The 17,662-nt window shown below is 44.9% G+C and overlaps 1 protein-coding gene across 3 annotated transcripts; it reads right to left on the bottom strand.

The window, feature by feature from the left end:
• Positions 1 to 86: 86 nt before the first annotated feature.
• COG1 (component of oligomeric golgi complex 1) lies at positions 87 to 17,522 on the bottom strand. Of its 3 annotated transcripts, none has more exons than XM_060252316.1 (14): positions 17,124 to 17,522; positions 14,691 to 14,935; positions 12,514 to 12,695; positions 11,798 to 11,968; positions 11,234 to 11,390; positions 8,201 to 8,411; positions 6,672 to 7,460; positions 5,887 to 6,033; positions 4,623 to 4,784; positions 3,862 to 3,989; positions 2,783 to 2,891; positions 2,334 to 2,443; positions 2,159 to 2,237; positions 87 to 485 (listed from the first exon to the last, which is right to left on the bottom strand). In XM_060252316.1, the coding sequence occupies exons 1-14, from the start codon at positions 17,514 to 17,516 to the stop codon at positions 348 to 350; spliced, it is 3,021 nt and encodes a 1,006-aa protein (XP_060108299.1). In that variant the 5' UTR covers positions 17,517 to 17,522; the 3' UTR covers positions 87 to 347. The 3 variants fall into 3 exon arrangements, with proteins under 3 accessions (XP_060108299.1, XP_060108300.1, XP_060108301.1); XM_060252317.1 differs by having other exon boundaries at positions 87 to 479; XM_060252318.1 differs by lacking the exon at positions 87 to 485 and adding an exon at positions 1,374 to 1,568.
• Positions 17,523 to 17,662: the final 140 nt, after the last annotated feature.

Here is a 17,662-nt window from a genome sequence, read left to right as displayed (position 1 = left end):
TTAATCTTTTTAAAGAGAGGGAATATTACAGTTGTTAGAAACATCAGGCCAGAAGCTGTAGACAAGGAGGTAGCTGTACTAAAGTCTGAACAGAAATGGGACTGCTTTATTTCTTTGCTGTAATCATAGGAACCATTAGTTACATAGGAACCATTAGTTAGCTTCTGTTCAAAAACTAGGTTGGTTTTTGTAAAAAATGGTCTTGTTTGTGAAGAATTATGTAGTAGCTTCCGGTTGCATAACCACAGAGCCTACAAATAACTGATTTGGTTTAACCAGGGTTGAAGAGTCTAGCATCTGCCTTCAAGGTTATTTTACAGTACCAAGAACATTCACACTTAACTAGATCACTTGGTCATGCTGGAGAGCCAGCCAAGCTTAAACAAGGATGATGCTGATGTATCTTCCTCTTCTGAGGCAAGTTGTCTGAATAGGGACCCAGGCCGGAATGTCTCTTCTGCTCTTGTAAGGGCTGGAGCTGGAGTCTATTGTGTTTAACAAAAGAAAGTCAATAGCTTATCTAACATTACTACTTTTAATTAAGAGCAAGAACACATACCTGGTTAGAAGCTAGATAGGACTACCCTGCCCCAGACATGGAGAATGGTTCTGTGTTAAGCTCACCTAGCCACCCCCAAGTTGGAAGGCTCTGACTGAAGACCTTGGAAAGGAACAGCACCTCCTTTTTAACCCATACTGGATGTCACTCTGAAGTAGTCAGACTTCTGCCTCTTTCCACTTTATATAACATGGTTCCCAAAAATGTTGTCCAAAGCAGTTCACATTAAAAAAAACATTACTCTAATGAGACATAACTATAGCATAAAAAATTTGATCCACTGCCTCATCAAACTATTCAAAAAAAATTACTTAGCCACATAGGCCATCTTTTCATATACACCTAAAATCTAAATTCCATCAAGGAAAGTGCACAACCATCCTCGAAAGCTTGGCAATCTGAGGCTATAGCACATCCATACAAGAGGACGGGAAATGTTAAAATAAGCACTAATGTGTAACTCCACATAACTGACAACCCAAAATTGAGTTTTCTGGTGCAGCATAGTGTGCTTTTAAATTAAACATTGTTCAATAGATTCAACATGAGTGGAGTTTAATGTTGATTTTCCTCAGTTTTGTTTTGGACTACACATTTTTCTCCATGGAAAATGCATACAGAACACTAACCACTGTTGCTGTGTAAAATGTTAGAAATTCCAGCTGTAGGATTCAGCATTTTCCATTTTAAATATGCAGACTGTTAGATTCGTTTGCCTTTAACATATCAGGCACTACCAGCTATCGCAAACGATTAGTCAGTGCCCTTCAGCACCGTGCAGGCAATACTGGGACCACAGTAACAGTGTCACTACAGCATTCAATTCCTCAAATACCAGCTTGGCAGAATGCTACTGGGTTCTGTAGCCTGCAGGAAATAGGCTCTGTCACAGCAACAGCTTTCCACAAATGCAAAACACAAATCTACAAACAAAGGAAAAGCCACTCAATTCACACAGACTTTGATACCCCAGCAAAGGCTTCTTCTGGAGTTACTGGTCAGCATCATACTGGAATGAAGGGTACAAGATAGTTAGATAGCCACCCCTATAACATTCCTTTTTAAAACTACTTTTAATAGAAGGCAAGAAGACTGAAGGTAGGTTTAGAGCTGTTAATGTACAATAGAGTCTGTCCTTCAAACGGTCAACCCATTTAAAACCTTGATGAGTTCAGTTTATAACCCTATAAAACTGGTAAATTATTCTTTAAGTCTAAAAATAGATTTTAAATGTTATTTGGGGGCCTTTTCAGAGGAAATTCTACTAAACTTCTTTTACCTTGTTTCCCTAGGAAACTATTTTGACAGCCAGCATGGCGTAGTGCTTAGTGTTAGACTAGGATCTGGGAGACCCAGGTTATTTCTCACTCTGCCACGGGAGGCTTCCTTAGGTGACTATAGCCCAGTTGTACACACTCAAACCTACGCCATAGGTTGTGAGGATAAAACATAGTGGGGAAGAATGTTGTAAGCCACCTTAGGTTCCCATGGGGGAGGGGAGTATAAATGAACTGAAATGTTTGGAAGACTTAATGCCTCTGGCAACACTGGGGAATAGAATGGGGGGGGGGGACAATGAGTTAGAGCATATATACCAACCTGAGCTTTATGTTCAGAACTTCTCAGAACTGACTTAGTCTTCCGAGAACTTGACATGCTGAGTGGCAAAAGCCCAAACCTTAAAGAAGCGAAAACTGTGAGAACTATACTTCCCATTCCCAGTTGCTTTGTTTCTAAGAAGTGCTTTCTATTGAATGTAACAGGAGTCACTTACCTGATTTGACTAGATGCCAGAGGTAGAGTGTTGTGTGACTCTTGAGAAGCTGGACCACTGCTTCGACTAGTGTACTGGTTCTCTGCCCCAATTAATAAGCCAAATAAAACCTAGAGGGAAGGAAAAAGGAAGTTCACTTGTTTGGATGGCAGAATATTCAGCTGTCAAATATTCCTGGTAGGTTATGGTTGTGTCCTGTGTTGATAGCTCTCTAATGGCCACCTGTGCTTACGTCAAAACACTTGTCTAAAACCACCCCAATTAGTCAATAGTGAGTGGTGTCCACTTTGCTTAGTGGAACGTAGGATACAGGCCACTGTCGTTTATCCTGTTATCATACCATATCTGTATGCCTGAAGTCAATCTAAATCTGTGCGGTGAGTCTACAGTAGCCAAAAATATTTTACAATATTTTTTATCCTATTGTGAGAGGATACTTTGGAACTTACAGAGGTTCGCTGCACCAGGCGGTTAAGGTTGCTGTTTAAGTGTGGAGTGAAGACATCCAAGTCAAAGGGATCTATGTAGCTTTCCAGAAAGTCTATCAGTTTCTCAGTTCTGAAATGAGAAAGCTGTCCTGTTTGCAATCATGAATCATAGAAAAGATCTGCTACTGAACAGGGAAATACTTTAAGTGTGCCATGGAGAGGTTACATCTTCACTGACAGTTGAAAACTCAACTGTTTAATCTTAACTCCATTATACAATGCCTGAAAACTAAGTGCTGCAGTCAGATAACCAACTATTGCTCAGTTTCTTAATGTGAAAAATGCATTCCAGTAGAAGAAGATGAAGAAGAAGATATTGGATTTATATCCCGCCCTCCACTCCGAAGAGTCTCAGAGCGGCTCACAATTGCCTTTACCTTCCTCCCCCACAACAGACACCCTGTGAGGTGGGTGGGGCTGGAGAGGGCTCTCACAGCAGCTGCCCTTTCAAGGACAATCTCTGCCAGAGCTACAGCTGACCCAAGGCCATTCCAGCAGGTGCAAGTGGAGGAGTGGGGAATCAAACCCGGTTCTCCCAGATAAGAGTCTGCACACTTAACCACTACACCAAACTGGCTACAGTATTCAAAGCTACATCTCACCGTTCAGTTACACTTGTGCCAAAAGTCTAGTAGTTTCCTGTGTTTCAACGTGCATTCTCTTACCCTGTTTATAACAAGGAGGCCTACAGCAACCTTTCCTGGAAGCTGTTGTAACTTTTCTTGTTATTAGAAGCACTGCTGTATCTCATAGTTGAGGACTTGTCATTCATACTATAAAAGAGGGTGGGAGACCCACAGGCGGCTTAGTTTAGCACCATTTGTATGAGCTAATTAATATGGCTAGCCCAGTGGAACTGGGATGTTTCTAGCCATGTTTGTTTAGCCTCACCCCCTTTTGTCGCCAAATGCACACTGATATCAGAGCAGAACAGGTGAGGATTCAGTTCTGTCCCCTTCTCACTAAAGGGGCAGCAACATTCTGGATAGCTGCAGCTATAGAAAAAGCAACCCTGCTCAACCCTCGCTGGTGTACTGCACCTGGAATCTTGCTTGCTTCTGCTGCTTTTCATATCTTCTCTCTTTGTTGTCAGCACTATGTTCAGATACTGAAGATCATATAAGAGTTGTAAAGCCCTGTTCTGGGTGATTGGCAGCATTCCTTCTTTCTTCAGAGAAAAGGGAAAAGAGATGTAATTAAACACATTCATCAACGAATGCCTGGTCTCCCAACAACACACTTTTTGGAAGGAAAAGTTAAACAACCACTTTAAGTCTCACTTGATGAGACTGGGCCATCCAGGTCAAAGCAGATGATGAACAGCACTTCATAAATACCCAGCCTGACCAGCCCTTCCTTTTTATGGTAATCTTGGGTTGGTCTGATCCAGAAGAAATTGTTTTCATGTTTTGCAACACTGTCTAGTTTTCAGCACAGAATAAAGACCTCACAACATACAATGAATTAGTAAATGAAGGGTTATCATTTGATTTGCAATTGCTGAAAAACCACATACACGAGCAGGAATGGGAACATGTGACATAATTGTGTCCAAGGTGGTCAAAGGTCTGTGCCTTTTCTACACAAAAGCTGCCCAGACTCCTTAGGGCTTCCTTGATTAATAAACCTGGTAACCTGGGGGCAGGAGGGGAGAGATTTAAACCTACAGTAAAGCTGAAAGGGGTAGGGAATCATGGTGGTTTTACTTTCAGCAATTCATACTTTAATTTCCCAGCTTTTCAAACCTGTCTTTGTACCACAGCACACTGATCCAACACTACGGTAGCTGACAGTCACACACCTTTTCCTGTTTCCCTTCTGACAGTTTTTCATAGCCGGCTAATATTTCGGTCATACAAGTCTTCAGTAGTTCTTGCAAGGTGACCTTTGGAAGGGTGTGACCACCGACTCGACTGACTTCTTGGCACAAGCTGAAGAGAAGGGCTTGGACACTCCAGGATGGCTGCAAAGAATATTAAAACAGGGCATAGGGGTACACATTCTGGAAAGAGGATTTTCATTTACCTAGTCCCACATTTATTTGGTAGCAATGTTGGGCATCAATGGTCCATCATTATATCTAACCAGCAAACTAGCTAGCCCTTGTGCGGACCGGAGAAGCAGCGCAATGATGCCCCTCCGACAGAAAGTACAGGATTCCATCTACTTGGAGATCTCAGAAAGGAAGGAGAAAAAAAAGGTTATAAATTAATCTAAAGAAAGTCATAAAGCTCTAAAATAGTCTGATAATGCAGCAGAAGAAACAGGATGCTGAAAGCAACCAAGTTAAATGAAAGAAAGGGAAGGAGTAGGACAGTTTGCTCAAGTTCCAGAGACTTGGAGAACTCTTTTTTTGGTAGGTAAAGTGAGCTTTCCAAGTTGATGCCCTCTCCTGCTATGTATTATGTCCCATTCTAAAATACACCTGCAACCATTCCGCAATGGAAACCTACACATTTCTGAGAGGTGACAACACTGGAAGTAGGTATTGGGTCCTGGTAACCGCCCTTCCTTCTTTGAAGGCATGAAAAGAAGAAAGGACGGACAAGCCAGTTACAATGTACATCTTAGGGAACTTTGGAAACAAGGAGGGCTCAAGGTAGGGTTTCCAACACTGCCTTGGCAAATGCCAGAACGGAGGAGGTGTCTGAGGAGACAAGAGTTCAGGAAGGATGCAATGCCACCACCCTTCCAGTCTCTGTGATCTTTACTACAGAGATTAGGAAAAATCAGTTACCAGTTGTAAGTTGCCTCAAGCAGCTTTCTGGACAGATGGCACATACATTTCTAAATAATAGCTAAATTCCTACAGTGTCTCTATGTTGGAGGTCTTTTTCCCCCTCCCACTCCTCAGTTCCTCAAGGTGGGAAACAGCCAGCAGGTTTGTAATACCCTGCCGTGGGAGTGTGAATGACAAGCCTGATTAAGGGCTCCTGGGTGATTCTGAATGTCAGTTTTCTCTCATCATAGATACACTAAACACTGTGTAGACTGATCTTTGTTCATAACACTGAGCTCTTGCTGTTTTTAGGTACATTTTAGACTGCCACTGCCGTTAATCTCACCTGGACAGGCAATCGTATCTTGGACTTAATACTACTTCCAGCCTCAGTCTCTTCCTCAATTTCAATTTCCTCCCAGTTGGTAGCTGTGGCTAGAATGGACCCAGCTTCATCTTTCAGTAAGGACTGCATGATGTTCTGAACCAGGACCTAGCATGAAACACAAACAAGATCAGTAACCGGGCAGTGCTGGAGCCAAGTCAGAGGTCGTCCGGTTATGCCTGAACGATGTTCTGACCCTGTCAGTAGTCTGCACACAGCAACCACAAACATATCCAATATCTAAATTTAAAATGTCTACAAACTGATTTCTAGATTTGCTATCTAGACCTCATTAGCAGCTTCCCAATTCTAAACTGATTTTTTCCAGTTGTTTAAACCATTTAATACATACACCCCAAACTGTTTCTCTACAAAGCAACTAGTTTTCACCTGTTGGGAGGCAGGTGCCAATATCAAGGAAAAGATGGAAAAGAACTGGGTGCCAGCAACTCTGACCTCAGCCATATCTTGTTCTGCTATCCCATGTCCTGTCAAAACCCTCAGGAAGGCAAATGTACATACAATGAATTATTTTCTGTTCTATATATCCTGTAATATATTATAACCTATGATATAAATAAAATAATTTGCTATATAACTTTTCTCTTCTTTTTGAGTCCCTTTTATAGTACTTTCTCATTTTTTTTTAATATATATATATATATATATATATATATATATATATATATATATATATATATATTAGAGCCACTCTGACCTTTAATATATATATTAAAGCCACTCACTTTAGCAACAACATTGCTCCATATTCGATAGGCAGATAGGCTTTCCTGCAGCAAGCATTCATTCAGCTCTTGCCATTTAGCCTTTATGGGATTCACTTCTTGAGTTTTCCCTTTGCCCACCTTTTTCAGAGACCAGAGCTCCCTTGTTACACCCTCTGGACTACCTGGTTTACCCAGAATGCACTGTTTCAGGTGTGGGCACAACTCCCCCAGTGACCGGCAGAGCCGTGCCATAAAGAGTACAGTGTTTAGTGTGGGGCTGTGCAAAGCATCCTGACACCCCTGGAGCACACCCTCAGCACGATGTAGCTCTTCCCTTATGCTGCCCAGCACATAATCCACACAGCAGATGCAGTGGTTGCGCAACAGTTCTTCCACTGTGCCCGTGTCAGCATATCTGTCAAAGGCAGAGTTCCGGGACTGCATTTTCAGAGTCTCCTTGGCTAGAGGGGAGCCTGAGGGCAAGTAGGACAGAAGGTCATCCAGCTTGGCCTTCATCTTGGCATCCAGAGCACTGCAGAAGCTCTGGATGCAAGGGCTGTGAGCCTGAGCCTTCATGGACAAGCCACTCTTGGTGAACTGGCTGCGATTTGCCACTGTGATCCAGGCAGCATCAGGCAGCAAGTCATTAGGACTCTCAGACCACAAGAAAGAGGCCATATTCTGTTCAAACAGTATGTGCTTGTTGTGGGTTGGGCTGCCAAACTTAGCTTCGAGCTCTTGTACAGCCAGTGTAAGGAGCTCGCCAGAGCTGGTGGCAATGTCATCAAATCCTTCCTTGGTCAGAGTCTGAAAAAGAAAAGCTCATTACATGCATAAATAGCAGTTGGCACAGCAGAAGTATGGGAATGGCTTTATGGTTAGCGAGAAATACAGAGGGAACTCTGTTTTAGGTTGTGAGAAATGCCTTTAAGATCTGCCCCTTTTTTGCCCCCTAAGATACTTCTTGTGACTGTACTCAAAATGGAAGCTGACTAATCAGAGTTAAGGCAGCTAGTCAGCATGGCAGGCTTCTTGCTACTAAGCCTGTAGCTGAGCGTTCCTTTCCATGCAAAACAGGCAAGAAGAAGCAAGCAGATATATAGGGTAGATCTGCAGGGGGGGAGAAATGCAGTCATAAAGACTTGGGAGACTTGTACAGAAACAATGAGGGATCAAGACAAACAGGAAGCTGGTGTGCTGTGGGTGACAACAGGCTGTTCATAGAAAGCAAATTTCCTCCCAATGGCTTGTATTTCACTGAGCATCACTGAGCATTTCCACCAACAGAAGCATTTCATTAATATTGCACAACCTTCTCATCTTCCCCCAAAATGCTCCCTGACATGTACAATATCAGTATTTTTATGAACCAGGTTCCTTTTACACCCCGAGTACATAAGCACAACCAATGAGGAAACCAAATACTAACAGTTCCAATGCAGACCTTCTCAAGAGGGGCTATTTGTTCCCAAGAAATCCATTTCCTTAACTCAGAATACATTTAAATCAAATGCCTAAGGCTACAGATACCTAGCCAAGTTTCTCACCTGTAATCTGTCCAAGAAGAGCTGTTGCAACAGATCTTCCCAGAAAGAAATGGGCTTGTCTAGGAGCCGGCAACACACAGTCTCCCAGTTCTGGCTCATGGACTCACTAGTGAGCAGCTCCCACACTGCATCACGGATCCCAGCCAGACCTTTCAGGCTCTTCACATACACCAGCAAGTTCGTAATTCCAATTCTTATATCTTCCTTGCACCTGAAAGAAATGTTGGACAGTGAGTAGCGAATTGCACAACTCCCTTTACAATCGAAAGACTGTTTCTTCCTATAAATTTCTTCCTGTTTTCCTAAACAATTTCTTCTTGAAAGGCTATTTCTTCCTACGCAATTTCTTCCTGTCATCCCTGCTGCAAGCAGAAAAAAACACCAAATAGTCCAAGAAAAGGCCCAAGGACATCTCCCCACTGTCAAACTTACGACAATCGCTTGAACCACTTGATGAATCCCACTGAGTGTGATCAGAGCAACATAAGCAATCTTTGTTGTCTCATCATGCCCCCTGAAAAAATTTCCCTAGAGTCAATGGACTCCCAGGAACATAATGGAAAGTGAGGGTGCATAAGTGGGAGGGCGAATGATTACCACCACTCTTCTGCTGCTAGAAGCATCTTCTGTCAACAGAAAACAGGGTTAGGATTCCCCCCTAATCAAGAAAAGCACCACCTCTCAGGTTTTTATTTTGTACTGATGCACCTTTGATTTTTGTTAGCCCCTTGAGCATTTTAATGGAAAGGTGGAATACATATTTAATGAACACATAAAATGTGTACAGAATGGCTGCACTGAGGATCACTTATGTGCTTATATAAGTGATACTACGTATACCCAACAAAGGTCACGCGTATGGAACCATAAATCAACATTATGATAACAATATAAAAATAAAGCCACATTCTCCCCGAACAAACTATGTTCAGTCTTCTTAAGTGGTTGGAGGGGTGGGGGACTTTTAACATTGGTGGTCATTTACAAAAAACCTTAGTCCCAGTCTCTTAGTTACCGTAAACTAGGACACAGTGCATGTTAGGGTTGCCCATTGAGCCTGAATAAATAAATGCTGGACCTTCTCTCTGCCCTGCCAGCATGATCAGTACAGGACCAAACTCCAACACTCCAACACATGCCCCTCTTGGCTTATTAAGACCTGCCAGAGGGAGCTAAGATATCCTATACGGGATATCATAAATAGATCCCTACTGGAGGGGCGTTTTCCATCAGCGCTTAAGGAGGCGGTGGTCCGTCCCCTCTTGAAGAAAACAACATTAGATCCGGCCGAATTGGCACACTATCGGCCGGTCTCGAATTTGCCCTTTTTGGGCAAACTTATTGAGAGGGCAGTGGCGTTGCAGCTACAGAGTTTCCTGGAGGATGCTTCTATCCTTGACCCCTACCAATCTGGCTTCCGCCCAGGCCATGGGACGGAGACGGTGCTGGTCGCCCTGGTGGATGACCTTCAGCGGCATCTGGATCAAGGCGGCTCAGCGGTGCTGATGTTGTTGGACCTATCGGCAGCGTTCGATACGGTCGACCATCGGCTTCTGGCGCGCCGCCTTGCCGACGCTGGGATTCAGGGGCTGGCCTTGCAATGGCTTTCCTCTTTCCTTGATGGTCGGGGACAAAGGGTGGCGATTGGGGAGGAACTGTCCCAGAGACACACGCTTGACTGCGGCGTGCCTCAAGGGGCGGTACTTTCCCCGATGTTATTCAACATCTATATGCGCCCCCTTGCCCAGATTGCCCGAAGGTATGGGCTGGGTTGTCACCAATATGCGGATGACACCCAGCTCTATCTGCTTATGGACGGCCGGCCCGCCTGCGTCCCAGAAAATCTGGACCGGGCGTTACAGGCAGTGGCTAGGTGGCTTAGGCTGAGCGGGCTGAAGCTGAACCCAGCGAAGACAGAGGTCCTTTGCTTGGGTCGCTGCGGCCCGGGAAGGGAAATCCCCCTGCCAGTTTTTGACGGCGCGCCGCTGACAGCGTCGGGCAGGGTCAAGAGCCTGGGGGTGCTATTGGAGCCTTCTCTGACGATGGAGGCTCAGATAGCAGCCACTGCCAAGTCCACTTTTTTTCACCTTAGGCGGGCAAGACAGTTGGCCCCCTTCCTGGAGCGCGACGACCTAGCAACAGTGATTCATGCTACGGTCACCTCGAGGTTGGACTACTGTAATGCCCTCTACATGGGGCTACCCTTGTGCCGGACCCGGAAACTGCAGTTGGTGCAGAACGCTGCTGCCCGGCTGCTATTAGGGCTCCCAAGATGGGAGCACATTCGGCCGGGGCTCCGGGATCTGCACTGGCTGCCAGTAACATTCCGAGTCCAGTACAAGGTGTTGGTCATTACCTTTAAAGCCCTGTATGGCCTAGGACCTGCCTACCTTAGGGACCGTCTCTCCCCACACGTTCCCCAGAGAGTACTACGTTCCGGCTCACAAAATCTGCTGGTAGTCCCTGGGCCAAAGGAGGCCCGCCTAAAATCCACCAGGGATCGGGCCTTCTCAACAGCGGCACCTTACTGGTGGAACCAGCTGCCGGAGGAGGTGCGGGCCCTGCGGGACCTAGGGCAGTTCCGCAGGGCCTGCAAGACAGCCCTCTTCCGGCAGGCCTATAATACCTAACTGATACTTTGGATGGAACATCTTTGGATGGAACAAAATGCTCTTATAGACCGCTGGCTTTATTTTATCTTGTTTTATTAACTATGCTTTTATTGTATCTGTAAATGTTTTAAATGGAATTGTATGAATCATTATGTTGTGAGCCGCCCTGAGACACTTCGGTGAGAAGGGCGGGATATAAGTTCATTAAATAAATAAATAAATTTAAAAAAATCTGCATGTACGCTTGTGCTACTCATAAGTCTCTTATAATTCACACAACTGGCAGAACAGGGATGGTGTCTGCTGCATAACCACTACATTTCTCCCACAACCATAAGCCTGCAAGGAAACACACAGTATGCTTTCCCATTGGGAAACAATGACAAGTGCCTCCAGCAAGAGAAGCTCCTCACAGACTCACATGTTGATCCATTTCTGCAGTGTATCTTTAAGGTAATCCTGGCTAATGGGATGTGCCAAAGTTCTGAGGGTCAGCTGGAATTCTGTTATGGAAGGAGGCAAATATTTGAACCAGGTGCTCAACTTGGTTTCTTCTTTCAAAACTGTTATGCCTTTACCTAAGAAGAAGAGGAGGAGGAGACTAGATTTATACACTGCCCTTCGCTCAGAGTCTCAGAGCAACTTACAATCTCCTTTCCCTTCCCCTCCCCACAGCAGACACCTGTGAGGTAGGTGGAGCTGAGAGAGCTCTCTGAAAACTGCTCTTGAGTAAAACAGCTGAGAGAGTTATGACTGACCCAAGGTCATTCCAGTAGGTGCATATAAAAGAGTGGGGAATCAAACCCAGTTCTCCCAGATAAGAGTCCACGCACTTAGCCACTACACCAAACTGGCTCTTATTTCCACCAACAGAAGCATTTCATGAAGAGAACTGTACAGCAAGAGAAGAGACTGTACTATGTCCCAACCAGACAAGGAGATGCCCCTTTGTAGTGCCTCTGCTTCTGCTTCCCTTCCTGCTCACCTGCCGGATGCTGGCTTGTGATCGTCTCCAGTGCTGAGAAGAGCAAGCCAGAAGGGAGGGATGGGTCTGAGGGCATGCCTTCTGGCAAGGTGTAGAAAAGGGCATGAGCTTGATATAGCGTGGTGGCTAGGAGCTCTACCAAGGAGCAGACTTGTGCTTTTATGCCTGCATCTGTTTAGAAGAAATTATAGCTGATTGAGTGGCAGCCAAGTTCACATTCTTATTTAGCAACTAAGAATCACTGCTGTGAAAGACATGGGCAAATAAACCTTTTGCTGTGTTGTTGGCAAAAAGAAAGTAAACGCTAGATATCTTAACATTGTTCCGTATCTTCCTCATTTAATGTTTCAGAACAGAGGAAAACAGTAATCATGTAAATTTTATCTAACGGTTAGACACAAGAATGCTGGATGATGCAGCCAGTCAGGAAAAGAGCCGCTGGGGGAAAAGCCCTATATCCTTATCAGCAGCTTAAATTAACCCAGAGCTGCTGATAGTGTCTTCTCCAAGGATATCAGATATCCTCACCTGCTCCTATTGCTTTATAGAGGAAATATTTGCATCCCTGATATTGACACATTACACTCAATATAGTGATACCAACAGGAAAGAACCCTGAAAAATATGCGAAACCGTGATCATATTAGCTCCCCCAAAGATCGGGAAAAAGACTGGACAACATTTGCACTGATCTAGGAGATAATGCTTGTGCTTACCATGATGAGGCTGGTTCAAAAGCTGCTGAATTGCAGATTTCCTGGCCAGCAGGAAATCTGCCAGAGCCTGGCGTGGAGAGCTATCTTCAAGAAGCATGATTGAACATAAAGCTTCTGCTACTGCTTGGTCCAAAACAGTCTGGGATTTCAACAGTGACTTGCTCTCCTGTAAGATAGTGCACCTACGTAGGAGACATAGGGGGAGATGCATTACTAAAAAAAGAACTTTAAACTTCAAATCCGTAGTTCAATAACAGAGCATATGCTCTTCATACAGCAGATCGTGGTTTCAATCCCTGACATCTCCAGTTAGAATATTTAACAGCAGGTTTGGGGAAAACCTTCTCTTTGTTTGAGACCACAGTGAGCTCCTCCTTGCCAAAGCAGACCAGACCATGATCTGCCATAGTGTAAGGTAACGCTGCATGTTCAAAGCAAGAACTGGAGGGGGAAAAATTGTCTTCTAGGGATGCCTAACATCAAAAATAAAAGTCCTAAACTGAGAATATAGATATAGCCATTTATGTGACTGTCATATCCAGAGTTATTAAACCAGATCTAAAGCTATTTCCATTAAAAGTTAGGGAAAGACGTCAACAGGATACACTTGCCCACATTGCCCTAATCTTATGTTGTAAAAAGCCTTGGATTTCTATTTATATCTTTTACATCATGCTTTCCCCCAAAATGGGGCCCAAACCATCTTACAACACTGTAATTCCCTCATCCATTTTACATTCTTCTCCCCTCCATTTTATCCTCACAACATCCCTGTGGGTAAGTAAAGCTGAGAGAAAGTAACTGGGTCAAAGCTGCCAGTAAGATTCTTTGGTGAAACTGGGTTCAATCTTAGGTCTCCACAATGCTACTCAGAGACTGTAAGCCCTACACTACTCTATTATACACTGTCAAAGAAAAGCTACCCATCTAGACAAGACTACAATATATAATCAACAATCAGGTGAATCTCTTACTAACATGTAAAGTGCCAAAGTCCCTAAACTCCACACTGTGACAGCCATATGCTAATCCAAGGTTGAGGCCAGGTCTACTATGCTTTTATGTTTTCTATATAGTGATTCAGTTTTAAGAATGTGCATCAAGCCTATTAACGAAAGACGACATTCATACAACACTAGGGGGAGTTTTGATCTGTGCCTCTGACATTATCAAAAGAATGTGTACTAACACTCAATGGGAGAAAACTTATGTGCAAGCACTGGGATACACACATGTTCCCCCAAGTTTAAAAGTCCAAGTCCAGAAGCCAGGATCGTGCATGTAGAAGACCACTTTATAGTACCAAGGATCTGTTCTGTCCAAGGAAGAGGGAAATCAAATGGTTAGTAGTATTGCAGAAACTCAAATTTGGGCTCCATGTGCACAGGGCTCGCTCCTGGAATAGGTTTTTAATCTTGGAGAAATGCACCCATTTGTTCATGCATTTCCTCTTAGTGTCCACATTGAAAAAAAGATTGTTTGCTTAAGCTCCTGAATTTGGTCTCTCCTTCCTTGTGTGCAAACTAGCAAAGATCCTGGTTGTACAGAAGGGTTAGGAAGCTTACACACCTGATCAAAGCAACACCTTGCCCTGAGCCAAAGAGCAGAGAAGTGTATCCCACTTGCACCACTACCGTTCTTTAAAATATTAAGAGCTACACTAGGTGTTTTTCTGGAATTCTTTGCAATCGTAAGTAGTAGAAAGCTGAAAGCAGAAATTCTCAGAACTGTGTGGAGATCAGCAGCAACTGAGTTAGCTATCTTGTTCAATGCCTACTGATACAGTTGCAGTCCTATAGTTTCTAGGTTATCTACCAGAAAATGAGATGAGTTGGCTCCAGCACAAGGATTGTGGATCTTCCCCTCCCTTCAGCAGCCATTTGTGACCCCCAAGACAGTAGCAGTAGCCTCACAGCTAGGTGAGCTGTGGTGAGGAGAGGAGTGAACCGATGGAGTAATTAGTACATGTGGGTTCTGTGACACTAGGGATAAAGTTTCCCAGCATCTGAAAGGACTGGCTGACAAAGGGAAAGCAGCTGATTGTTGGATCCTACCCAGTACATCTTTTATGCCTATCATTCCTTCCCCCCTCCCTTGCAACAAGAAAGCCTACAGTTCAAAATAAGACACTACAACAGCAGGTTAAGAAACAATGGCAAATCTGGTTGGCTGCTTACCTGAAATGGTTACTCGCTGCCACTTGACGTGCAAGGATGGGGAAACATGCGAGGATGGGGCTGTAGTGGGTGCCAGATGCATCCAACTGCAAGATGGCATGGAGGTGGCAGCAGAGCAGGTACAACTGAGTGGCTTGCAAGTACTGGGAAGATTCCATCGCAGTCCAGATTTTCTCAGGGATCTGCAGCAGCAGTTGGATCTGGGCTGCCAAACAATAGAATTTTTCCTGTGACTGGGGAGCTATCTGGATGAAGAGAAACACCCATAAGCTGTAAAAGACACTCTTGAGCAAGAAGACACTACTTGTGCAAGTTCTAAAAACACTGTAGAACTCTGGGCAATATTCCTTTGCAGCTTTATCCAGAGTTTAAAAACCACAGAACGATAAATAAATAAATTACATCTACAAGTTTTATTCCAGCCTTGTTCACTTGACAGATTTAAGGCAAAGGAATCTCAAAACCTATTGTTTACCACATGAATAATATGAAGTTTAGTTACTCACAGGGAAGTTTATAACATAATCAGGGAGCACAAGGCACAGGACATTAACTAAACATTATTTATCTTTTTTTAATTACTGTCTTCTTTTGGGAAGCTAAATGTCTAAATGCAGAGACTGACCAGCTCAATACTCCTTAATGCTAAAGCATATGACCATTTGCTTGGATACCTAAGTATCCATGACAATTGGGGAGTTGCTCCCTTCCCTTCTCAATACCCATTGGATTCTACCAGGTTTTCTGTCTGATCTCACCTACTTCCCCTCCTCACTGCAGCCTCCATTGTACATGCCCTCTTGTTAATGTACATTCCACAAACCACCTGCATTACATTGGCTTTACAGAACTTAAAAAGAGCCCCTCCTCGCAATTTCACTGTCTTTGGGGGGGAAAGTTTAATTAGCATCAGTTGATACAAATAGATGAGGCAACTAGCAATTAATTAAAGTATTTTATTTTATGAAGTTCTTTACTAGGTGGGAGCCTGTGAATAAACGTGGGGGGGGGGGTGACAGTTAAAAAAATCATACCCTCCTTTTTCAAAATTCCTTCTCTAGGATTTTCCAAGAGCTTCAGAGCTTGAACAGGCTGAGTTGATTTTTCCTCTCCACTCCCCTCCTTTCCTTTAATTTATTTTCTGTCCCTTGTAAGAGCGCATTTTCCCTGACTTAGAAAGCTTTTTTTGTGTTTTGGTTAATTCACAAGGTTATATTATTTCACATACATGGTAAGCCTCAATACAGTATCCAGGACCTGTAGGTGGTTCACATTGTTTGATTTTGTCGTTCAGCCAAGAGCCAGCCACTTTACTACTTATTTACACCCCACTTTTCACAGTTTATAACATTCTCCCTTCCTCCATTCTATCATTGCAACGACCCTGTGAGGCAGGTTAGTCTGAGTGTGTGTGTGTGATCCAAAGTCACCCTGCAAGTTTCCATGGCCAAGTGGAAAACTGAACCTGGGTAGCTCAGATTCCAGTCTGATACTCTAACCACTACTTTGTGCTGGATAAAGTGATGTCACAGCATGACAAACAGAATGCGTGTGGCCAGGACTGAACTGAAGTCCGGGGAGAGATACCTACATGGACAGCTTTTATATTTATAATGTACTGAGTGACGAGACGTGTTGAAGGTAACATACTTTATAGGTGAGTACATCACAAAAGAGGGAAAAGAGGGCCGGGTCCCGATTATATACATGCCCCGGAACAACCCCTCCGTCTGGCCAGGTCCAATCCTGGCCAGTTAAACTTCCCGCCACAGATCTTGATTGGCGGAGCATATTAGCGAGCTACATCCGGGGACCAGTGGGTTTCCACTGGTCGCCTCTGTAGCATTCGCTGTGTTGTACATCAAGACTTAAATGCAAGACATAACACTATTCTTGGTTCTCTTCCCTCCATTTCCAAGGCCAGCCTGAGCAAGCACCAGAGACGAACAGTTCCACTTCATAAAAACAGATGCTATGCCACCTCCTCTCCCCGCCTCTTTGTTTTGGCCTTCCTTTCACCGACCACAAGGATTCCTAGGAGGGAGGCTGAGCTCTTGCGTCTTCAACCCTAGTAGGTATTAATGTATGCAGGCACAAGGCTATGATTAGCCAGCACATGATGCTGCTGCAACCTTGCTGAAATGAAACAGGAGTGGGGGACCTTCTAGGAATTCTCTGTATGCTCTTCTACTTTTCACAAAGAAGGCATACAGCATATCAGTGTAATGAACGGTGACGATGATAAATTCAGTTCAACCGTGTAACGTGTTCCCAAAATTGAGTCAGAATGAGACTGAGAACTGCACCTGTTGAACTTCTGAAAGCACTAAAGCCGCAGGAGCTCTGCCCAAGAGGGCTGTCTCGTTGGGCCGAGCCCCATGAAGTCCGCTCAGCCCCCGCCCCCAGCCCAACCACGCCTCCAAGGCCCCCCACCTTTTGCACCCCTGCCTCTGGGCCCAGCATCCCGGTGCCGCGGCGGCTGTTCTGAATCGGCCCGGCTCGTCCTCGCGCGCGGCGCTGCTGGAGCCCCCGCACGGCCTCGAGGAGGTGCTCGGCGCTGAGGCGCATCTCGGCGATGGTGTCGGCTGCCTCGATGAGGTCCCGGTAGCGCTCGCCCACCATCTGCCGCAGCTCCTCGCGCTTCCCCTCGATGCCCGCGCGCAGCTGCCGCTCCACCGCCCTCAGTTCTGCTGCCGTGTGCGCCTCGAAGAGCGCTTCGGCCGCTCGCGGGCCGCCCCGCTTCAAGGCGTCCAAGGCGGCGGCTTCGGCAGCACTCGCCGCCATCGCTGCTGCCTTCACCCGGAACCGCCCGCTTCGGCTGCCCATGACGTGTCTCGCCCGCCATGTTTGTGGAGGGCAACAAACTTCCGGGTGGCGAGAAGGGGGAGAGCCTTGCCCGTTTCCGTGGCGCCATATTTCTTTTTGAAGAAAAGGAAGTCGCGCGGTTGTTGTGGTTTCCTAAACCGTCCTGT

Source organism: Heteronotia binoei, chromosome 13, assembly GCF_032191835.1.
Source record: "Heteronotia binoei isolate CCM8104 ecotype False Entrance Well chromosome 13, APGP_CSIRO_Hbin_v1, whole genome shotgun sequence".
Classification (NCBI taxonomy): Eukaryota; Metazoa; Chordata; class Lepidosauria; order Squamata; family Gekkonidae; genus Heteronotia; species Heteronotia binoei.
This window is presented reverse-complemented; position numbering and strand designations above follow the sequence as displayed.

Coding starts and splice junctions, on each gene's coding strand:
- COG1 (XM_060252316.1), bottom strand. CDS start 17,516: ATGGGCAGCCGAAGCGGGCGGTTCCGGGTGAAGGCAGCAGCGATGGCG. Junction 2,892..3,861: donor AGAAGCAAGCAAGATTCCAG/GTGCAGTACACC, acceptor TTCTCATTTCAG/AACTGAGAAACTGATAGACT. Junction 2,238..2,333: donor CTGGCATCTAGTCAAATCAG/GTAAGTGACTCC, acceptor CGCTTCTTTAAG/GTTTGGGCTTTTGCCACTCA.